We start from the raw sequence: 24,896 nt of genomic DNA on the forward strand, positions 1-24,896 counted from the left end.
CAAAAGCTTTTTACCTTTTGATTCTAACCACATGAAAGAAAAAGGAAAATGCCAAAATAAGCAAACCTTGGGCAATCTGCCCATGAGAGAATAAAAGGAAAGAAAAAAAATAATAGAAAAAGATGTGGTTTTGGGCAATCTGCCCATATGTGAGCAAAATGAGAAAGTGAAAGCCATTTTCAAGGCTTTTGCCTTGAGAAAACCCGCACCTTTGGAAAGAAAAAGAGAAAGAATCGGCTTGGAAGCAAAGAGAGAAAGGAAGAAAGGAAAAAAGGAGAAAGAAAAGAAAAGCTTGGTGGAGGTTCGGCTTAGAGAAGTTAAAGAAGAACCGAGAGGTTTTTCCTCCCCACCTACATGCCATTGTTGAAGTTTAAAGAGATTTGGTGGTTCGGTTTAGAAATTCCAAGCTAAGGAAGGTAAGTAGAACTTTGATTTTAGTTGTGATTTCTTGAGAAAATGAGTTGGTAATTGTGTGAGAATGTTTGTGGCAACAAAGGTCCTCCAAGAATTCAAAGAAATAGATGCATGCTTGTGGGTCAATCTTGGAACCCATGGTGATTTTGAGCTAGATAAGTTATGGGTAAGTATTTTGGTCTTGATATCACATGTAAATAAAAGAAATGAGATGTGTATTAATTGTTTATGTTTGTGGCAGCAATGATGACCATGGGTGTGAGGAAATTGTGAGCTATATGTATGGAATTCAAGCTAAAACCGAAAAGTGAGCATGCTATGTGAGTATAGTATATTGTGTTAACTATACTTGGTTGAAAGTGTGTGGATTATGTGTTAAATGATTGTGGATAATATTGATGAAAACTATAAAATTTGATTAAGGAATTGTTGATTTATGTGTTGCTCGTATATGAGCACAATTAAGTGTATTGGATTTGAATGGTTGCTAGAAGGCGTATAAGTAGAGAAAGTGTGCGGTAGTGGCGTACCGGACGAGGTAACGGGTGATCAGCAAGTAAAATTAACTAGATACGCATCCGAGTCAATAGCGACGTAGTATACCGCTATTGTACGGTGAGTAGGGGGTTCCTATTTCAAAATCTCCACACTATATATGGATTTACATTAATAAACATTGTCGATTTTCTTAAATGCAATTGTGGATAGCTTGAGCTGTTAGCCTTGATAGACAATCTTAAAATGGATTTACAATGATTAATATATTGTTATTGTGGAAAGGTTGAGTTGGTAGAAACCATAGGTATTTTGTGGATGCTTAAATGTTTGAAAGTTGTTTTGGATATATTTATAGATAAGCTATATGTGTAAAGTGTTTTAAAAATCGAGAAACAAGCCTTTTTATGATGTTTGCATCAAAATCCGTGCCTCGTATTTTTGTGTGATATGCATAGTTAAATGCGATTGTTAGATGATTTGAAACTGCAAGTTTTGAACACTAGTTATAGTCCAATCTTTGTATAAGAGAATACACCATGCCTTTTTATGTGAAAAGCAATTTGAAAGGTAATCAAAATTATTTTCAAATAGTTTTACATGAAAGACTTGGAAACCTCAATTTGATTTTGAAAATGGTTTTGACAAACCAATAGCGTCGAGAGTAGGCCGAATGTCACATCGGTATAGTGTGACCCTTGTGCACAAGTGAACTCTAGCTAGAGAACCTTTGGGTCACTGATGGGTTGTTAAGCGTGGCGGGAGCCACGACCTGTGATATATATATATATATATATATATGGCTAGGAGACCAGTGATATACGCAATTGCGACTACTTGATTTCTTCAATGTCGGCCAACATCGTCAAGACTACCATGGCTGTGGGAATCCGGTGGATCGAGCCTCCCAAATTGTTATTACATGGAAGTGGGTCCACGTGTGATTACTATGCTTACCTACTCGAGAGCTTTGTGAGTTTTTTGATGCGTACTCTTTTATATGGTGGAGAGTTAAGATTTTCTTTGCAACTCCCCTTATTTGAATAAAAGCTTTTAGTGCTTATTTGACGATCATGAGTTGGGTTATGTGGCTTTATAAGTTGATTTCTTTACATGCCACACATTCTGGGAGCGTGCATACTTTTGTACTGCTACTCGTATTTTGATAGCAAGTGATGTTTTCTATGATTGAACCTTGTCTTGCAACACTTGTTTTTAGCATCATTTTGCCAAGTGAAATATTGCATGATGATTTTACGGCATCATTTTTACAAGGCACAAACACTTTATTCGTGATTTGATTTTTCTAAGATTATTATTCTTATTCCGATTTTATCATTCAAATTTATCTACTTTATGCTTGTTTCCCATCTACGCCCTACTCACGGAACCGATGATCACTGAGTCTGTGAGACTCACCCCCTTATTTCCCTTTTGCAGATAGTAATCGGCTTAGTGTGCAATCATCGGCACTTATGGTTCATCGCGGATAGGTAAAGGCATCTCATAGCATTTCATTCTAAGTCACTCCACTGCTAAAGGTCGAGTCATTCGTAGCATAATTTGATTATAAAGAGTATTAATGTAAATGTATGGTTGGATATTAAAGACCTTGATGTACTTCTACAATTATGTTGAATAAAAGTTGAGTTGAGTTATCATAGCTATTGTTTAAGTTATGTTACATAAAGGATGTATGGTTCAAGTAATTAAATAAATTGGTGGAATGGGTTCATTGTTATACAAAGGTTTTGAATAAGGCTTGTTCAAGACTTGACGGGTTTTCCTGCAAGACTCGAACACCGGTAGCGATCGAAGAGTAATCGTTACAGAAAATGTTTCCACAGTAGTGTGAAAGGACAATAGAAGCGAAACTGCAAGGTGTACTTTGAAGAAATCTAGAAGAATAAACAAGGTATGGGTTTTTTTAATATGTTAGAAGTTTGTTTAGTGGTTAATTCTACGGATACTTAGATAGTAGATTTTGAGTAAAGGGTAGTTTCGGATGAGGATGGCAAATGGCACATTCGTTTTAGCATTAACAACGGAAGCCATTATTCTTCAATTTCCTTAAGGTCATACCTTAGTTTTGAAAAATGTTTATTACATTCTAGAGACTTATAGAAATTTGATTTTTGTCTTTTGTTTAATAAATTAAACAAAATGAATTAAAGATAAGAGTTGTTTTAAATTAAGATAATGTTAGGAGAACTCTTGCATAAGGAATCTAGACATCTATGTTGACAAAAAAATGCTCCATGTTTGACTAAGAATCTTTTATTTATTATTAATTCTTTTTAAATATTGATAGATTTTAATAAAATAAGAGTTATTATTTATTATTCAATAAAGAGTTTTATTTTATCAAGAACTCTAAATGATAATTAAAAAATTAAATTATTTATTTTTTAATTTAAATTTTGAGCAATATGGAGTATGTTTGATGCTTCCATAACTCTTAATGGATGGTCAAGATTGATTCGAAAATATTTGATTTTGATTAAACCTTTGAAGCAAGAGTTTAATAAAAAGAGAAGNGATGGTCAAGATTGATTCGAAAATATTTGATTTTGATTAAACCTTTGAAGCAAGAGTTTTAATAAAACGAGAAGAGATTGGAAGAAAAGAAACGTACGAATCTTTCTTACAAAAAGTTTCTACCGCCACTTTTCTCTTCCTCCTTCTAACTTTGCAACACCTTTCTTCTTCTCTCCCATTCTTAGCTAAATTATTGAAAGAAAAATAGCCATTAATTTTTAAGAAGGAAAAAGGATAAAATCGGTTGTCATCTTGTAGTTTAGCATTCCACATCTTGTCCACTCAAGGTTCAAGTTCAAAGCATTCTTGAAGAATGAATGGTAAGTTTATTTGGTTAAGAAACCAATCGTTGGTGTGGTGGTGAATTTACTATAACTTACTAGATGTTTGAAAATAAAAATCTCGAAATAAAAGTATGTTTTATCTTACTTTAATATATTCTTATTTGTTAAGATGTGATTATATTATTTGCAATATGAATAATGTGTTTTTCCGCTTGTGTAATTGAATTGCTTTCTTTCTTTATAAAAAAAAAATTTTGAAATCTATACTTTACACAAACACATCAATGCACTTATATCCAACTCCATCAAAGGTATCCTACATGAATCTTTGTTTTCTTTTTTTTTTTTGGGTAAAGGCTGATTTAAATGTGAATGGTGGAAGCACTTAAAAAATTACCAATGTTTCAAAGAAAATCCTTCACATGACAAGAAACGATCCTTGATTTGATTACACTTAAACATAAATTTTGTGCCTATTGATCTATTCCTACCCTAGCGTACATTACATACCTAGAAAAGCCCATGCTTGAAGAGCTCTCTTTTAAGATAATCATCATACAAGCAACGAGGCTTTGGCCTTTTTTCTTTGCTAAAATTGTTCTTCTGGATCCATCCATCCATTTCAAGAAAATTTTGAATTCTTCAAGTGCATGTGGGACCATCAATAAGGGCAATGATCAAGAAATTCAAGGACTTAGATTTTCAGTGTGTAAAATGAAATTTTTTTTACTTTTCTGTGGATTGGATGGGCTAGTTAATTACATAGAACAATTGTTCTTGGTCTTCATCTGTTTTCTCATCCTTTAAATGATTTTAAGTGATTGCTTTTTTATGATTTTTTTGGTGTACACTTGTTTAAGCTAAATTACTTCACTAGTCAGGTCACCAACTCCTTCGGAAAAAAAAAAATTTCACCATGTGACCATTGCATTTCCAAATTTGAGGGTTAAATATGTATGTATGGTCATATCTCGATAATTTGGAAAACAAATTTCTCCATTAAGTAAATATCTTTCCTATTGTGCATTGTATGTACCAATTGCAAAGGGGAAACATTATAGATTCATTTGAATTTCGTTGCACTTTCCTTATGGAATTATTTTGGTCAAAATATCCCACCTTATAAATTAATAGTTGGTGATTCATAGAAGCCTCAACGTCATCAGGCAACAAGAAGTAGCCCACATTTTACCAATTTATTTTCTCGAAAAACACATCCCAAAACAACATGGAAAAAGCTTCTTTTAACATGAAATTTTTTATCTTTTTGCTGCTTGCATCATCATGTAAGTCGATTCGTCTTTTACAGTTTTACTAATCTCATTCATTAACTAATTTTCATGTTAAATTTAATTCTGATATTATTACTACATTGTAATTTTGCAACAATGATACTCTCAATTGTACCTACAGTGCTAGGGTCTATATTTTTACCATGGCACAGTGAAGATGACTGCAAAGCAATTAGTTGTGGAGAGGGAACTGCACACTGCATCAATGGCCAATGCCAATGTTAAAACAAAAACAAGTTTTTCCAATGACTTTGACAGCAATAAGAAAATGCAACATCCATAGCTATGTTAATGGACAGTGCATATGTGGTTGTGCTGCCTAAACTACATAAATAAGGCGGGAATTGCTCTAAAGTGAAATAAAGTTCATATTTTTTTTCTCATCCAAATGATTTTATTAATAACACTGCAGCACAAGTAGTGGCATAATGCCAAGAAGTTGTCCCATGAAAACAAACATATGAAGGGCAATTTTTCCACCATAAAACAGAACACTTAAAAACAAGTAAATACAGAGCGCCTAGCACATGAAGAAACATACAATAAGCCCATTAACACATGGTTAATTAAGACCATAAATAAATTCTCCCAATGTTCTCGACCTGGTGGTAAGGTGCTCTACTTGATATCAATTTGGTTAAGTGTACTTATACTGTTGAAGCTGAAATGCAATTAATGTCTTTCAAGAACCCCTAAATGCATGTCATCTTCTTATTCCTATAACCTAAAATATGATCATTTTTGTTGTAAGTGAATTCCGCAAGAGTACCAAAGTCTTCTTCCAGCCAAAACAAGAGAAACCCATTGTTCATTCATAAAGGTTGCAGTGGCAAGTTTGAGTGTCGATGTTGCTTTCGGAATTTTGGTCATTGTGGCCGGTGAAACTGTAATGGCTCAAGATGTTGATCCAATAAAGGAAAATTACTGCAAAGTAAGAGCAAGATGAGCTAGCTTTGTGTTACTGGAGTTCCAAAGGTATATTCAAGACAGGAATTGTCAGCGATGACTATTGTAATGAACTTGTCAAGCTCGATCAAGTAAGTAACAAAGCATTAGTAAAAACAATAATTGATATCAAATACCTTTTTATCTATACCTTCTTTTTTTTTTTTTTCTTTTGAAAGCTTATGTCTATATTGTAACTTTGGTGTATGACATATCAAGTGAAATATGGTATTATAGACTTTAATTGGAAATTCTTATTCTTATTAAGCTGAAATCCATGTTTTGGTTAAAGCTAGTGAAGGCAGAAATGCAATTGATGACTAGTGGATGGAGTCTTGGTGAAATAAAAATTTTCTTGCACTTCAAGTCATTCTCGATATCTCATGAACCACCCCTAAAGTAGATGATTTGAAATTTAACGTCAATGGATCGACTAGAGAAAAACATAGTTCGACAGGTTATGGAGGAGTGCTTCAAGACTATGGTTACATCTTGAGTGTTTTCTACGGTCCTTTAAGCATCTAAGCTTCGAACTATGCAGAGCTTACGACTATTAAGAGTAAAATTCAACTCTTTGCCTCCTCTCCATAGGTGGGCACTAAAAGCTTAATATTTTAGTCTAACTTAATATTTTAAACAAGTATGAGATGAGTGTATTTTAGCTAGTGACATTTCGCCAAGTGTCTTTGAAAAGTTTCAATAATGGATGACATTAAAAGTAATAATAAAAAATACTACTGTTTTCTATCAATCGAAATGGTTTTTCACTTCTTATTACTAATGATAGAAACTATTACCATTAATTAACTAAGTAAAACATATTGTTTCTCGAATATAAGATCATTAAATTTTACTTATTAATACATTGTATTTGCCAATATTTATTTGTAAACTTTAAATTTTATTAAAATAATTTAATAAAAATTATCACTATCTCATGTAATTGACTTTTATGTCTCAATTAGGTTGGATCGGGTTCAGATTCAAACGAGTCGAGCGAGTTTTTTGCGTTCGGGTAAGCTTCGAAAACTCTAGTAAGGTTTATATCCTTCAAAGTTGAGACTTCATGTCTCATATCATTTCAAGTTGAGTGATGATTATCCCAAAAGTTTAAATGAATAGAATAGACCCAAATGTTATATTTAAGCTCTAACCATCATATAAACTATATTAGGGCCAAAACAGCAGCAGCAGCAACCTGGACAGGCAGAAAGACTGACCAATATTAGGAGAGAAATAGTAACCAACACTTATTATGCTTGATTATATAACTTCTCTGATTATGTGAAGTGGTAATAGGTCAAGAAAATGGTTTGCCAGAACAAATTCTGACATAAATTTTACTATTCACCATAGAGCAGAGCATAGAACAAATTCTGACAAATTTTACCATTCACTATACAGCAGAGCATTCATCTCTTGAAGGTTGAAAGAATTTTCTTCAAGCCAAGGCCCTGGAGGTGATGGCCATGCTATCATTTGCCATTCTTAGAAGACCAGTCACTATCACCCAAGGGCTAATTTCTAACTTCAAACTTGGTCTCAAAGTTTCATCAATCTAACCATTCTAGCCTTATATTGAAAGCATTGTTCATGTGAACATGAAATGCATACAATGAGATCATACTTGTCTTCTAGAAATTTTTTAAGTATGACAAATAATTTTACTAAGGGCAAACGAAACTTGGGAAACCAATTTATTGGCAGAGTCAAAGACAGCTAAAATAAAAATAATTCAAAAGTGATTCTTAAACAAGAATAAAGTGAAATACCAAGTATTTTGGCAAATCTGAAGTAACTGAACCATAAATTGACTTCCTGCAATGTAGACTACAAAAGACATCAGCACACATTGTTTCCATACATTGTCAGTTCTTCTGCATGTTACGGCAGCAACAGCATAAGTACAATCTGCATCCCTAATACAAGCTATAAACATTTGCATCCCTATTACAAGCTATAAACATTAGAAATGCAAATTGAGCTACATGATCTGGGAAAGATCAGTAAGATCCCAGACCTCTTTCAAAAAACCAAAAATTTAGCTTGTCTAAAGGATACAGGTATGCAACCTACACCTCAATAAAAAAACCTCGGCATTTTGGTGATCCACATAAGCATTTATTTTTTTCATGTGCTGCCTTACTTTGAGTCTCATCTGGGTGTGGAGTACCATAATCATATGTCAACTCTGTCATAGGAGGAATGTGTCTCTTTGCAAAGAAAGCAATATGGAGAAAAGCTTCATTGTTATGTTCATACATGATTGGCTGCCAGAAAACATTTGGAGAGCAACTATGATTCATAAATCGAGCTACATTTCCACTGTTCTTTGCACTTATGATTAGGGGAGATGGAATATCAAAATCTTCAGTCGGATCAGAACTTTCCTCTCCTACTAACCCAGTTTCATAATTCCACTTGAAGGATTCATAAAGACGGTTTGTACGAAAAACATAATCGTTTTTTTCACCATCTCCCCTATCCTGCCTTGCCTTAATTTCGTCAATAACTTCACCGGCATATTCACAAATAAATGTACCTGCACGAATAGGATCCCATGACCGGAGACCCCAACCCCTATCTCTTGTCTTAAAAACTTCTAAGTGAACTTTAAAACCAGTCTGTGAAACTTTGTTTTTGCAGTTACGAAAGCATAGGCACGAGGGACCACATTCATATATCAAGGGTTTACGACAGACTAAAATCCCATTGGCAGTGTAAGGGAAATCACCTCCATTTTTTTGATTGCAGGAGCAGTTAGAATTTCCTGCTTGGCATGCATCACGGCATTTGCAGCCAAATGAAGGTTGGACTAATTTGAATGATTTCGAATACTTGACAGTAGGGTTATATGTGAAGTGAGCGGGCCCTTTTTCATCATCAACCTCATTTACAAGTGAAACAGGTGTGCTTTCTGCACCTGAAGTGAGGTCAGGAAGAATAAGTCCAACCCTTGAAGACAAACCTTCTTTCCACTTCTGAATGGATTTCCAAATGGAAAAAGCACTTGTCTGCCCAGGGACCCTCACCAATTTATATTTGAACATATTGCAACCTGATTTCCCCTTCTCCATCCATGACTCCTGGAGTTTGAAAAGCCCATCATACACATAGACCTTAGACGTTTGATGGACAGCATCCTTCAGACCACGAATGACTCTTACTTCATTGGCTCGGTGCAAGCTCCTTTCTAAAGCAAGATTACCCCTCTCAAGCTTCTGATCAGATGCTTCTTTATCTTTATTGGCATTCCCACCTTGACCACTATATACCAAAACATCAGGATCTTCTGCATCATCATCATACCCTCCAGAAGACACAATGCTTAAAGCAACTGGCTCTCCCTCTGAATCACCCTTGACAACCATGTAGTCAATTCCAGCCATGGACTGAGAATGCAACCCCACCACACACAACTCCATTCGAAAGAAGAAAATGTCTCCAATTTCAACACCAGGGACAACCCCAATTCTCTTTTTCATGTTAGTCCGCACCCCTTTGCTCATCATTATGTTGCCAGCTTTCAAATCTGCACGCTTAATAATCCCAGAATGTGATTCCTTCGCATCCTCCATTTGGCTAAGCCTTCTCCTAAGTGCATCAAACCTCAAAAGCACATTTTCAACCAAGTCCCTGTTACCATCATCTCGTTCAGAAAAACTAATCCCAGGATTGAAATCACTAAGGGCAGTTATTGCAAACTCCAAATCTTTGTGCCTCTTCGCCTTCCTTTTAACAGAACTTGACCCAGCCGATTTGTGCTTATGACTGCCAAATGTATCCATTGGTGACATATTTTGGCCATTAGAAGCCGGTGGTTCTGCTCTAAATGACCGAATGGGCACAGCAGTTGCATTGAAGTCATTTTGGTTAAGGTCAGGAGTAGATTGAGATCCTTGTGGTCCACTAAATGGAAAAAATGGCGAAAACCCAGTTGGGAAAGGGCCATTAGGAGGTACACAAACAAAAGGAGAACCCTCAGACGCGTCTGGGAATAGAGGAACTAAGGTACGTAGTGGTTTTACATCCAAAACTTTAGACTTATCAAATGAATTTAGAGGAACAGAGTTTCCACCCAACCCTCCTTCCATTACAAACAAAAATCAAGCCTTTCAACCAAAGTTTTTTCCTTTTGATTTAAAAACAAAAACCCACTTCAGTTTTCACTATCCTTAACTCGATGACGCACAAACCAAGTTCCTATATTCACAAAAATCAGGCCATGCAATCAAAATTTACCTCCTTCTTCAAAACCAGGAAATAGCCACTTCATTTTTCTCCATCCTTGTCTTTCTTATTCCCTATGCGATACAAAATTACACAAAAGTCAAGCCTTTTAATAAAAAAAATCCATTTTTCTTCAAAAACAAGAGATACCCATTTAACTTTTCTCCACCCTTAGACTTTGTAATGCAAAAAAAGCAACAATCCAAATCAAAGAAATAAACAGAAACACAAAGAGGAAATAGAGACAAAGAGATCTAGGGTTCTCTCTTGAACAGAAATGAAAAGGAAGAAATTTTTATTATTTTAAAAGAAAACATAGAAAAGAGATGCCTACCTGTTGGGAAAGGCGAAGAGCATGAAAGGGATGAAGAGAAAACTGACTATGAGAGAGGGAAAGATATGAAGCTTTGCTGTCTAGGTTTTTTTTTTTTTTTTTAACCTTTTTATGGGTATTTGGGATTGCATTTGGTTTCAATTTATTCGCTTCCTTTACTTTCCTAAGTTTAATTTATACAGGACAATCCTATTTCCAAAAGGATTATGCTACACACAAACAGGTTACACATACTACATAATATTTAAACAAGTTTTTAAATTATTTAAAAAAAATTTATTTTTTATAATATTTTATTAATTTTTTATATTTTTATTTTAAATTAAATAAATTTTTATGATTAATAATTGATAAAAATATTGTGAGTCAAATGACATTTATTATTTTATAAAATATGACACTTACATGAAATATTAATATATCATAATGAATGATAACATGACATATTGATGTAACATGATAATATAATTATATGATATTTTTCACTATCTACGTCAATATCAAGTGAATATAAAATGACAAAAAATATTTTGATCAATGATAATTAATCAAATATTAAGGATAAGAACTTTTTGATTTAAAATAAAATATAAGAATTTAGTTAAATTTATAAAAGAATAATAAACGTTTATTTGAATTTTTTAAAATAATTTTAAGAGATTTTTTTAGATATTATGCCATTTGATTTTAGTAGCTAAAATGTGGGCTTGTTTATAGTGAGTTCACAATATAAGATATAATGATATCTTATGAAATATTGAATATATCATGATAAATTGAAAAATAACAAGAAAATGATTAAACAAGTTAACTGAAAACTTAAAATAAATAAAATTTTTATTTGTTTCATTATTTAACAAAAAAAACAATACTTTATCTTAGTTATTTTATATGTATTTTTATTGATTTTTATAAATAAATGTATTATAATTAAAATTTTAGTATAATCAACACTACAAAAAACATTGTATCTAAACCTTTAAACTTAAAAGAAATAATAATTCTAACAAGCAATTTTTTTTTTGAAAAATAATAATCAAGCAATTAAACTTAAAAGAAATATTAAAATGTTGACATTTCTTCCCATGATAACTATAAATTTAAACAAATTATGACCTACTATAAACAAAGTATATATTTTAACTTGATATTTAATATTCAATTTATTATTATACTAAAATGGTGCTCTTAGCTACAATACAAAAAAGATCACCAAAAAAAATATATTATGTTAAAGTGGACTTTAATTCGGTACCTTCAAAAGAGTTTGTAGGAAAACTTATATTATATTAGTCAACTGCATGAATGTATGATTTTTATTGGTAAAGGAAAAAATAAACTGATATTAATTGAAGATAGTTATTTGTTTTGGTTTCAATTACTAAAAGTTGCTCCTAAATATATGATTTTAAAATAGTAATTAACCAAAGAAGATAATAATCCTATTAAATATCTAGTAATTTTTTTCTCTTAAAAATATATTGTTCAAACAAAATGAATAACATTTGTGATTGAGAGATTTCCATTTTTGTTAGATGATGTATATCAACTTTCTAGATGCAGGACTTGAATTTAGTTAAATATTAAGGGAATATCAACTGTTACACAACTATCAGATGGTGTAACTATGGTGACAATTTGCTCTTCTTTTTGTCATATAAATTTGTTTTCATTTTCTTTAGATTCTATTGTTGTGCTATATTATATTACTGAATTACATGAATAAATGGTTCTTACTGGTATAAGAAAAAATAAGCTGGTATTAATTGAAAATAGTTATTTGCTCTGATTTCAATTACTGAAAACCTGCATCTACATGTATGGTTATGGAACAGTACTTATTCAAAAATAATAATCCTATCAAAGATTATTAGATATATAATAAAATATCAAGAAATTAGAGAGTAGATAACCTGTACTATTGGTAGATTAAAATTAATAGTTGTAAAATATAAGACAATAGTATAATGTAAATATACTATCGATATAAAATAATTACTAATTTCTAATAGTATTTGTCTTTATATATAAAATAAACGGCTGAAAATTGTCAAATTCAATTAATTTGTTTATTCAATGATAACTATATGCTATGTAATATTGAGAAATGAGTAGATTTTCTTCACTTTTTTATTTTGTTCAATGAATTAGATAGATATTTATTGAAACTTAAACATTCATGTATAAAAGAAATGCCTAAATACTATAGATTCAGATTCATGCAGAATAAGAGGATATAAACAGAAAATAATATTAAATTATAATTGATAAATATTAAATAAATTTATTCTCTAAGTATTAAAAGTTAAAAATTATTATTTTCAAGTATTTTTTATTGAAATAAATAAAAATAAAAAAACTCTTCAAATGTAAAAAATAGTGTAGTTTTGACATAAAGTATACAAAAAAATTAATTTAATTGAGAATGACAGATGTCAACCAATTAACCCAATCAGTTATCTTGATCGTCTTAACTTTTTTATTTTGTTCAATGAATTAGATGAATATTTATTGAAATTTAAACATTCATGCATAAAAGAGATGTTTAAATATTATAAATTCAAGTTCATGCAGAATAAGAGGATATAGACAAAAAATAATATTAAATTATAATTAATAAATATTAAATAAATTTATCCTCTAAACATTAAAAATTAAAAATTATTGTTTTCGAGTATTTTTTACTCAAATAAATAAATGTAAAAACAAACCCTTCAAGTGTCTAAAACAAAACATAAGATGTACAAAAAATTTAAGTCAATTAAAAATAACAAATGTCAACTAATTGACTCAATCAATTATCTTACTTTTGTATATATTATAAATATAATTAAATGAACATGTTCATGGAGTTTTCCTACTTCATTGTTTATACACTATAACAATGTTTTCCTTTCTTTTGAAAAAGATGTACTATTATAATTCTTTTTTTGCTCAATATTTGTATAATAATTGTAAAATAAATACAAATATAATCAAGTTCTGTGGTAAACTACCACATTAATTTATGAATTAGCATATTTTTAATTTTTTAATGAAAATATAAATTATTTTTGAGTAATTAAAATAAAGTTCATAATTAAAGGTAGAGAGAAGGGACTGAACTATCTCATGGATTATACTCAAGAACCAATAGTTGACATAAACCATTTGGCATGACAAAAGGGTGTTCTAAACCATTTAGCACCCAAACAAAATACAGATTAATTCCAAGGAGATTGGTCCTTGTGTTCTTTGCCTGAGAATCTATCTATGTTTCATTATAAGGATCATAAATTATCCTCTTTCCATAACCAAAATCCTCTTTAACATTTGTATTGTCTCCAAAACTCTTTATGGGGCAACCTACACTACCAAGAAATGCTCCTCAGCTATAAGGGAAGCATCGTCGGAGGCTGATGATGGAGAAAACCGAAAATCCTTCAGCAAACAGCCTTTCAACCACCGGACACAATCCGACCATCAAACCATCAATCTCCGCAACAGTAAAGTAGGGCAAAGCTGTCATTTCTTCCATATAATAAATTTGCTGGAATGCATAGTCTCCACTGAGTCAGAAGGCTGATAATTAGTTTTAAAAAGTCCGTGCTTGTTGTGTTAAACTGATTATAACTCGTCGTGGGGTTCTGATTCTACATTAACTTCTTCATTGGTTGAGCTGTCTGAGTCCCCAGCTGGTTTGTCATTTTGAGAGGTGTCCTTCTCGGGAGTTGAGTCAGAAGTATTCGCATTCTCTGAGTTGGTCTCAGTTTCATTCTTTATCGGCTTCTCAACTTTAGGCTTTGGCTTGGGGATTCTCTTAATGCTGGCAGCCTAAACAAATAGCAACACATCGACCACAAGTTAAGCGCATTTACAAGGAAAGAACTAACTAAGAGTATCCTCATTTCCAATATTAATCAACTAGAACCGGCATCCATACCTTGTCTTGCAAACTGAATAGCTTCTCATACACTTCTTCAGATGTGAAAACAGGTGCACTGAATCCAGATGTCCTGGAGAGATGGTTAGCATAAAAGTCATTAAGTGGAACAGGTAAGAACAAGGTTGGCAAGTAGGAGTAAAACAGAGAACCTTGATAGGTGACAGGAAATTCATGCTCTACTCCAAGCATGTAATTAAAATTTTATCAATTCTTGGATACAGAGGCAAACATTCAATGATAAAATGGTCAGAAAAATCTTTACCAACAATTATTTTGAAAGCTTAGCAGAAAAGAAACCAGAAGCAGAAAGCTATTGACTTTGACTACGTATAAGCTCTCAAACAAAATAATCCAAGGGGAAAAAGAAGATAGCGGAGGGATCACACGGGGTTATAATAAGTAGGCAGGTCTTATACCCCAATACGCCCACTACCTATTTCCATGGACAAAGCCCGATACACCTAATGAACTTTTACTATTTTTAAAATATGCACTTATAAGCTTTATTTAAAATAAAACTTTTTTCAGTTTAATATTTCATAGATCATTTGCATCAATAATAGGTAAAACAAAAAATTCATAACAAAAGAAAAATAAAAATAGTAAAAAGATATTACATCATAATCGTACTAGTCTTCAGTTAGAAATATCAATCCTGAATCTGGGATATTTCTCAGAGATTTGATGGATGTGGTCAGTTTCCTTTAACTCTCTTTAGAAGCTGGATTTCTACCATATGTCATCCATATATATATGGATATGGTGCCATTTTATTGGTTGTATCTCTCACTACCAACTTCAGCACTCATCACTGTATATTGATTCAATAATATGATACCATTTGATTGGTTAGGACACATAATAAAGGTGCTGCTGCCCTAATTTTTTTTAAATTCTCCACTTTTACCATTCATTCAGAAGATCAAATCCACAAAAATAAACAGGCTCATAGAAAACTGCTAATCCCATTGATTTGCTGAGTAAAACGACCAAATGGGCCTTTTCTATTATAACATGCATTTGCAAATGTATATGCACATACAGACATATAAAGAATTATTAAACATGATCTTACTCCCTACTTCAAAATTTTAGATATAGATGAGAATCCTAGTCCCAAAATGATAGCTTTGGCTTTATAGTTGTCCCATTTTTTCAACAAATGCACATATATAGCTAATACAGTCACTTTATTTAAATAGTAAGGGTCGTTCCCATCAACCATGACAGACTAAAACACGAGGGAACAATATTTCAAAGCTAGTTCTGGTTGGGTTTATTAGTGAATTTATCAGAAAAAAATTTGCAGAAAATTAAAATCATTCTAAAGCAGAGAGAGAGAGGGAGCTTAGTGTGTTTATCCTATCATGAGTATATTCAAAAAAACAAATAAGCAACCAATGTTATTAGGAAGATCCTACATGTCACCAGGCTATAAAAATGAATTTTAACATCATACTAATAGCAACAACTTACTTATTCCGCTCAGCCTCCTTCCCATCCAACCAAGTCTTGAAATTGTCCATATTGACTGACAGCTGAAAAATAAAATATTTATAACTTTCTGTCACAAGTATAAACAGATACCTACTCAAGAAAATACCACAGAGAAAGTTAAATGTGAACAAACACCTCATCTACTCTGTCTTTTGGCAGCCAAGGTTTGTCTGTCTCCCACCCACGAATGGTCTACACAAATACCCACAAAATTAAATATCAATGAAGCAATAAATTGTATCTTAAAGCCAACTAATCCATATGGCAAACATGACAAGAGTAGTCAAATGCAGAAACTCAATTTAATAATCAACGTGGCTCTACGAATTCATCAAAAAGATAATATACTTGAACAAAAGTAAATAATGCAATCCAAAAAGGACAAATGTTTCCTAAGGGCAGTTAGGAAACATAATAGAATGCTACGTAGCAACATTCATCTATGCTGATGCCAGAATAACGCATTTTCAAGGTTGACAATCAATATATATATTGGTACAAGAGGGAGAACTACGACTTGAACCTAAAATACCTACCCATACCAAATCCCACCATTATCACTTGAGCTAGGGCGAAGTGGATATAAATTCTTTGACATCTATGCAAAGTAAGGCCTGTCATACATATTACTTGGTGATGTTATCCAATAATGATTAAGTTTGGGGTTTGTTCATACATCTAGCTTGGACCTCTCCATTTTGATTAGATGGCAGAAGATAACTTCTTTATAGCAATTGTTACAGTGATTGAAGGAAATACGATAGTACATTCAAGGGGTGGAGAAAAGCAGGATGTAGAGGGTGCCTTAATTTCTAAAATTTCTTATATGGAGATGGGCAGTGAAGAACTTCAAACTAGTAAGTCAGAATAGGTCTTAAAAAGTTCAGATTGGTGAGTTAAAGGCCATGGGGTCTCTTTTACAGCGTTTGAAGACCAAGCCTTCAAATTATCTGTGAAAATTGGGAAGAAGAGAAGATTTGAATCTGTCCCTAGAAAGGAAGGGTAGCAGCCAGGAAGGCTAGTGAGACTAGCAGAGAATTAACAAGGTCAGAATTTTCCGGTCATTAGTACAATGGAGTAGCAGGAGGAAAGGATATAAAACAGGAATGTCGGATGTCTTTTGGTTTTATGGATCTGAGTTTGGTGTCTTGGAATTTGAGGAGAATGGCCCCTCCAAAAGATCTATTATTAAAGAATTAACTAAAAACAGTAATGATGTAGGACTACCTTAAAGAATTATTAAAGCATTTTATGGCTATATGTGGTATTTTTCAATCAAGTTAGAGTTTGTGGGTTGCAAGCTAAAAATACTTTGAGTTGATAATTTTTTAGCAGCTTGGGTATAGCTAGCACAACTGACCCAAATCTCTAAAACCCATCTAACACATCAAAGTCCAAATCCATCCCAACCTGACTTAATTAGGAAAAGTCAACAACCCGAACCCATCCAGCCTAAACCTGAAATAACCCAAGCCCAAATGACCCGAAAGCCTAACTCGAACCGACCCAAACTTAAATTGATTTTACTTTAAAAATCAACAAGTTGAACCCACATAACTTGAACAAAAATAACCCGAAGTCAAACCCAAATGATCCGAATCCGAAATGACTAGAACTGAAGATAACCCGTAACTGAAATGACCCAAACTCAAAATAACCTGAACCTAAGATGATCCAAACCTGAAACAATTTGTACTTGAAAATGACTCAAATTTCCTTCGACCTGAAGTGACCCAACCCGCCCAGCCGCCACCTCTAAGCTTGAGAGTATGAATTATTCAGATATTTAGTTACTGCAAATGGATTTTCTATCCACTTATTCTTCCCTTATAATTTCTCCCTCATTCTTTCTCTATCCTTCTACCTTTGCTCCTCTAATTCTCTAATTCTTCCAATTTTCAGCCTATTTCTCTAATTTCTCCTCTTGCCAATTTTCCATCCAACAACATGCAAAATCAAATAACCTTTGGTATCCATTTTGAATAGTCACAGAAGTACAAGATTAAGGAATTATTTATATGAACGTGAGATTTCTAACCTCCAAACAGTAACAACGACTAAACAAAACCTAGGTTGCTAGAAAACCTTTAGTATTAAGCATGTCACAAATAAACGATTTGAAGTACCTGTTGCAATTCAGTAACGTATAGTCGAGCAACTTCTACTGCTTCTGGCAGCGCAGTCAACTCTTTCAATCTAAACATTAGTCACAGTAATTGTTTTAGTCCGACATTCTTAAGCCCTTATAATGCAAGATCGTTCAGAATATAGTTGAATCAACTTAAAAAAATTACTCCCAAGAAAATGCAGGATACCTAAAAAATATTGGGTCAGCAGTGGCTTTTAACAAATTTAGGTGTTCCTGAAACTCAGTGGCAGTTGCATCTTCACCATCAGTATACAGCCACTCTTGAACCTGAAACAATAAAAAATGCCGCATGTATAAATTTTGATCAGAGTAAACTGACTAAAACAATCTCCAAAAAGATGGGACTGACCTCATCAAGTTTTTTGATAACAGATTGGCGTTCATCAATTGAAGATATTTTCTCAACATCTTCAGATGTTTCAAGCTGGTATAAGCAATAATACAACCAAATATAAAATTAAAATAATATCAGATTAACTAAAATTAACTTTTTATTCTTCAAAAGAAAGACCAAATGTCATTGACCCTATAATCAACCAGACATAATGAAAATTAAATAAAGAAAAGAAACTACAACAATTTCTAGTTATGCAGAAAAACTGAGTTTCATTTTAAAACAAATATGTGAGACATAGCTCAAAGAACAACCATCATGAGGAATGCACTCCAAAAACACCCATCATGATGAATGCAACTATGACAACTAAATAAAATAAAAAACAACAAAAAATCTGCACCTTCTCTTTTGTAGCATATATATATTCTTCAAGGTTATTTTTTAACTCAGCTGTTCTTCTTCGCTCTGCATCCTTCTTGTCCAATGCTTCCAATTTACGTTTAGCATCAGAAAAGGATTCTTTGGAAAGAGACATTCCAGGTCCCATTGTTTTCTCCACTATCTACAACGAAAAGAAGATATGGAAAGGATAAGATAACTATAAAACAACAATGAGCTAATACAGAAATATTTTCAACAAAGGCAAAGGAATAATGGCATATAATTAAATAAAGAAATGTTCTAACATAGTCTGCTATTGCACCTTCAGTGGAATTTTGTAGGTCCTCTTCTTTAGTTTTCTTTCTGTACCAAGATCCATTGTATTTGGTTCACTAGAGTTAGATGCATTACTAATCCCACCATCTGAATCCAAGCCATTGTTACTTTGTTCAGAAGTGTTTTTAGTTCCAACATCAACAGATACATTGAGGGAAGCACTGGTTGTATTCTCTACGGTCAAATTCCTTTTAGCAACTTCTATCCATTCTGATATCTGAATAACAGCCTCTGCTTGATCCAAAGAAAGAATTCCACTTCTACTAAGAGAGAAATGCAAGTTTGTTTTGATGGGAGAAGACAAATTCCGAGATGAATACCTACACAAGGCACAGATGAACAAAAGAACTCAGATTATTTATTGCAGAAAGAGTAATAGAAATATGCAATAAAGTGTTGAATAGGTATTTACTATTAATTATTAATTAATAACAATAATAATAATATTATTAACAACCATAATGATCTTTGGCCAACACAACAAACCATTACTGATTGATTGTTCAGTTCATACTCAGAAAATTTTTTTTTAGTTTGGTTCACTTCGAGCTTCCTTATATGTGAGATCAAAAGAAACCATAAGATAAATTCTTATTTGTATTGTAAATCAGCTATTAATCATTTATTTAACTATGCAATTTAATTATTTGATTTGAATTATTTAAGGTTTTCTAATAAATTAATACAATAATTATTTCAATAAATTTGTACAAATTCTAATCTGAAGTTGAAAATTAGGTTGAAATAGTCTAAAGTTTACATTTGGACCTTTAGTGAGGCACTCTCACCCCATATAGTCTAAATTAATTAATCCAAAGCAAACTACAAACCAAAAAGGTTTCAATAAATTTGGTTTCCACGCCTGCGTTTCATTTTCATTTGTTTCAAGCATTATGATACCAGAACCTTTATTAGGTTTCAAAATCCCTTTCAAAAGAAACTAAACTAAACCAAACCATGAACAGCCCAAGCACTGAAACAGGACAGATATCAGAATAGATCCTTACTTCTCAGCTGCATCTGTTAAACCGGACACTGCATACTGAGCAAAAATGGGGGAGGAAAGCCCTGGAGGTAAAAGATCTTCATGATCATAGGCAAGTGACACTTCAAAATCTTTGCTATGATTCAAGGACTTGAAAATCTGAAAATAGAAAGTTACACATAATCATTAGTAAAACTACAAAGAAGATGAGTAGTCTTTTTAATTCCACTAACTCTACAACATGGGTTCAAACAACACTTTGTTTTACCTTACTGGGAAGTTTTTTCATCCTTGGCACTAGTAAAAGCCTTGTGGCCCCATATTTTGAAAGATCAGGCCCATCTAATTCAACAATGAAACTGTAGGAGGAACCATCAACCATCCCCAGTTTACGATTCAACTTGATTCCATCACTTAAATTTGCAGCAAGTAGCGCTGCACCAAGAACAATAGCTTCATCAGCATCCAGATGTTTGTCAAGATCTTTCCTTCCAAAATATTCTTGGAGCTTAACCTGTTAAGGAACAACAGAGTTTGCTTTCACATCAGCTAATCACAATTCAATCTAAGGAATTACAAAGCAGAGACCCTTTTGGCAAGATCATCTTTCAGATAACTAATTAACTCACATTTCCACAAAACACAACTTATCATGATGCAGGGTCCCTGAATTTAAACCAAATATGCATCTTGCTTTTGTTGCTTTATTCTTTTCTTTTCTTTTCTTTTTTTGTGAGGTGGGTGCATGGTAAACTTAGCAGTCTAAAATTTTGCCTATGATGGAAGGTATTCAAGATCTTAAATGTACATAGATACAAACAGAAAAAGAAAAGAAAAATAAGAAGATCTCTTCTTATAGCTACATACATTTTGATAGCTGTGTATTAGGTTGCGACATTCAAAAAATTCATTTCATATTGAAAACTCCTCCAAATATGAGTTATGTATTCTATCAGCATATTGTTAATATATTAAAGGAAATGGAAGCTTCCTAAACATGACATGAAAACTTCAACTAGCTAAAAATAATTCTAGAAAATAGTCCTAGGAATTTCATGAAAAATGTTCACCAAGATTTCACAAGACTAGATTTGCATTAGTATTTGTAGCTCTTAATCAAACACAAACATGCTAAGAACAGGATTTCAATTCAACCAGATCAGGGGAAACAAGAATAAATATATCTTATATCAGCATGTCCACAGGTACAGAGATGTGAACCTTTAAATAAACAAGTGCAACTAAATTAATCCTACATGGAACTGTGTGTACCATAGAATTCAATATAAATAGCAAATGACACGACAAAAACTTCTTTATATGCTTTCTTAAATGATTTTGTTTCTGTATACATGCAAAAGTAGGGAGAAAATGTAGTACAAACCTGCAACTTTGGCACTCTAGTAGCACCTCCGATCAACTCCACAGCATATATATCATCAGTTTGCAAACCTGAATGCTTAAGCAATTCTTTCACAGGTAGAAGAGATTTATCCCAAAGGTCTCCACAGAGCTCTTCAAACTTCTCGCGAGTTATAGTGCTCCTGATGGGAAGGGGAAAAAAGAACAGAACCAATTTCAGACAAGCACATGTATTACACCCAAAGATTACCATAAATTTCAGATAACTTTCCAGCATATTTTCTCCGTAATTGTGTGATGAAATCAACCTCAGGCATGACTCCTAAAGCAGCATTTCTAGCTTAGAATTTTTTTTTTCTTTATTCATTTTTCTCTGTTTTATTCAGGATTCAAGTTTGAAAGTTGCCACATAACTTAGACACCTAGCTGTCCTCCGTCACTTATTCGACAAGAAAATTCAAAACAAATCATAACTTCTAAGGACTGTATGAGAATGAAGGGGCGAAATAACCAGGGAGAACCGAACAAGAAAAACTAATGTGCACACCGTCAGCAGTGTCCCGGAGAGCCAACTGATTATCATGAGCAACAAAAAGACAAGTACTCTATTCCTTTGCCCCTGCCTAAAATTGTAAAGAACAATTAATAGATATTTGTTTTTTTCTTATCATTGAGGCAAACTCCACCGCAACTATAATATTTTTTTGAAGGTATGATCAATGCCCCTATAGAGGAAAATAAAAGAAAGCAATGTCCAATTTAAATTGCCCAGGGGATGTTATGTGATATCATGGCATTAATAAGATAAAAATAAGAAAAAGGTTAAAAGAGAATAGCAAAGCAAGAAGAAGCAAATGCCGATCCCAGATAAGTTAGTATTGAAGCAGTTAAACTTGCATGCAGCTAAGACTAGTCAACAGTTTCAGAGAAACATCTAATATCTCAAAGCTTGGCTTTGATCATAAATTTACTTGTTAAAAAGAATATGTAACAATACAGATCTCATAGATAGTGACTCAAAATGTTTCAGTTATTTCTAGTGGCTCTTCAGTTCATACAACAAATTCTTAAGCTACCTCAAGGCACAAAGACTTGGAAACAGAAACCATGAACCCTTACAGAATCAATTTTCCTAGATACATTACAGAGTTGCACTCCACCTTATCTTTTCTTTCATGGAACAGAGATATACAAATCTATACAATAACAGGCAACGAGAAACATCAGAAATATATACTAAAAATTAGATAAGATGATTTAAAGCCTACATACCTGAAGTCCCTATCATCGTAGAGGGATTCAACAGATATTGGAGCCACTGTATTTGCACTTAAAATTTCTTTTGTACGTTTAACCTGTTTCTTCAACTTAGCCATTGCCTTGGGATACTTCCTCACGTCAATCCCATTTCCAACTTGTTTATTGAACTCATCTGCAAAGTACTCTACCAGCCGTAATTCCATGTTCTGTCCTCCTAGTTCTGAGTCCCATCTAACATCCTTCACCTGAAAAAAACATATTAAATATTAATGGCCACGGTAACAATAGCCAGCCGTGGTGCAATGCAATATTATAGAGTGGGACCAGTTCTGAACAAAAGGCACTAGCCCAATTGTCAGAGTAATCTGAAGGGTAAAATACACAGCCCAATTGATTATCCTGGGCATAATTAAGATGCACGAGCACTCTTCCTTTAGGAACAGCTACCATCAGTTGAAAAGCATTTCCAAAGGTGATGTGGTTGTGAAAAAGGTTCTTGTTAAGTGGAAACATAAGCCAACAACAAAGACCATATGGATTAGCATGATGAAGTTGCAGCAATTTGTTATCTGTTATCAAACTTTTTACAAAAATAAACTCAATGAGACCTGAGTTTTTCTCAGCATGAAAGATGTTGATGCAGTCAAAGAAAAGCCACCTCAAAAACTTTTCACAGCAAGAAGAAGAGATACACTTGCTAGAATATTATACAAGACAACTCACTATTTTATTTAATTACAATAACTAGTTTACTTAATTACGAGGGGATAACAATGCTTTTCTACTGTTTATTAAGCAAGGCTATAAAAGATTAGACAACAGCCACCTTTGGAAACATTGAAGCTTAAGAGCATTCTCCAGTTCTAGCCTCTTGGTATTTCTAATTTCTACTTATTCACTGATTTAATTACATATTGTCAATTATCGCCAGTCCAATGCTAACAAATACATTCATTCCAATCCCTATAACATTATGAACTTATTACCCACTACTGCCAATTGATTTTAAGTTGGATGCCCAACAGAATAAAGAAAATCTTGCAAGTAAAATACAAAGACTATAAAATGGTAAATTGCAAGCAAGTTGATATCGGAGATAACTTTTTTATTTTTACCTGAAATTGGTTGACAGAAACAGTTTTCCCAAACTCCTTAGCATTATAGGCAGAATAATAAACAAGAGCTGCGTAAGTACTACTCGAACCCATATCATAAAAAATCACATGCCTCGACTCATTTGAAAAATTCTTGTCAATCCCATACTGCAATGCCGCCCCGGAATGCTCATTTATCAACGAAACCACATTTATTCCGGCCAATTCCGCCGCCGCTAACAACCCTTTCCTCTCCGCTTGTCCAAAATAGGGCGGCACCGAAATCACCGCATCCTTAACGGTCACTTTTGAATGAAACTCCGCCAAATTGGCCGCGTACTTCAAAAGCATTCCCAGCAACTCCTCGACTGAGTAACTAACATCATCCGAAACTCGAATCCTCGCGGCGCCTCTAGAGTCTTCCATTATATCAAACGGAAGGTACATTGAATCAGCGAAGCGCTTGACGTCTTGATAGGGCTTTCCAATCATGTCTCGAAGATTGGAAAACACTTTGTCGGGGTAACGAGCTACGATTCCGGCTGCTTCTTCGGCGAGTAAGCGAGCTTCCGATTGGAATGCTACTAAGGCTGGGGACTTTCGCTTCGACATCTCGTTGATGGCAATGGTGATTGGACTTTGGCCGGGTTTTAGATTTACCACGGCGACTTTCATCCATTCTGAGCCTAGATCTATGCTCGAAACAGCGGATTCTGACTTAATCAGGAATAACGAGAGTAGGGATAAGAAAATCCCTACTCTGAATAACATATTCCTCATAAGAATACTTGTCCTAAATCTGTTGTTTTGATTCAAAGAGACGATCTGAATTTTGTAAGAAATGGAGAGGGGGAAGAGGCGAAGGATCTTGACTCAGGGGGTTTTATATAGAGCTGACGAGGGAGTTGTCTGCGTGGAATGTTCAAAGACAGCAGCCTATGAGAAGAGGCAACGTGGCAAATTTTACACGTGGCGAATTCTGAGATGCTTAGAAGTGCTGTGCTTTCGTGGCGCGCTCGTTCGTGTCTGTGGGGCTTT

At 33.4% G+C, this 24,896-nt stretch overlaps 2 protein-coding genes and 1 long non-coding RNA gene across 3 annotated transcripts; 1 reads left to right on the top strand and 2 right to left on the bottom strand.

Annotated features, from left to right (window-relative positions):
- Window positions 139–2,568, top strand: LOC108663715. The gene is made up of 4 exons (XR_001929723.1): window positions 139–416; window positions 497–580; window positions 656–734; window positions 2,350–2,568. It is a non-coding gene; the product is annotated as an uncharacterized LOC108663715 (long non-coding RNA).
- On the bottom strand, window positions 7,747–10,679 carry LOC18586976 (histone-lysine N-methyltransferase, H3 lysine-9 specific SUVH1). The gene is made up of 2 exons (XM_007010600.2): window positions 10,533–10,679; window positions 7,747–10,272 (listed from the first exon to the last, which is right to left on the bottom strand). The coding sequence occupies exon 2, from the start codon at window positions 10,060–10,062 to the stop codon at window positions 8,041–8,043; it is 2,022 nt and encodes a 673-aa protein (XP_007010662.2). The 5' UTR covers window positions 10,063–10,272; window positions 10,533–10,679; the 3' UTR covers window positions 7,747–8,040.
- LOC18586977 (heat shock 70 kDa protein 17) lies at window positions 13,628–24,784 on the bottom strand. The gene is made up of 14 exons (XM_007010601.2): window positions 23,880–24,784; window positions 22,777–23,009; window positions 21,527–21,686; window positions 20,411–20,656; window positions 20,165–20,301; window positions 19,144–19,477; window positions 18,841–19,002; window positions 18,453–18,527; window positions 18,270–18,370; window positions 18,081–18,150; window positions 16,090–16,146; window positions 15,934–15,995; window positions 14,455–14,527; window positions 13,628–14,345 (listed from the first exon to the last, which is right to left on the bottom strand). The coding sequence occupies exons 1-14, from the start codon at window positions 24,636–24,638 to the stop codon at window positions 14,139–14,141; spliced, it is 2,676 nt and encodes an 891-aa protein (XP_007010663.1). The 5' UTR covers window positions 24,639–24,784; the 3' UTR covers window positions 13,628–14,138.

This window comes from Theobroma cacao, chromosome 10 (assembly GCF_000208745.1).
Source record: "Theobroma cacao cultivar B97-61/B2 chromosome 10, Criollo_cocoa_genome_V2, whole genome shotgun sequence".
Classification (NCBI taxonomy): domain Eukaryota; kingdom Viridiplantae; phylum Streptophyta; class Magnoliopsida; order Malvales; family Malvaceae; genus Theobroma; species Theobroma cacao.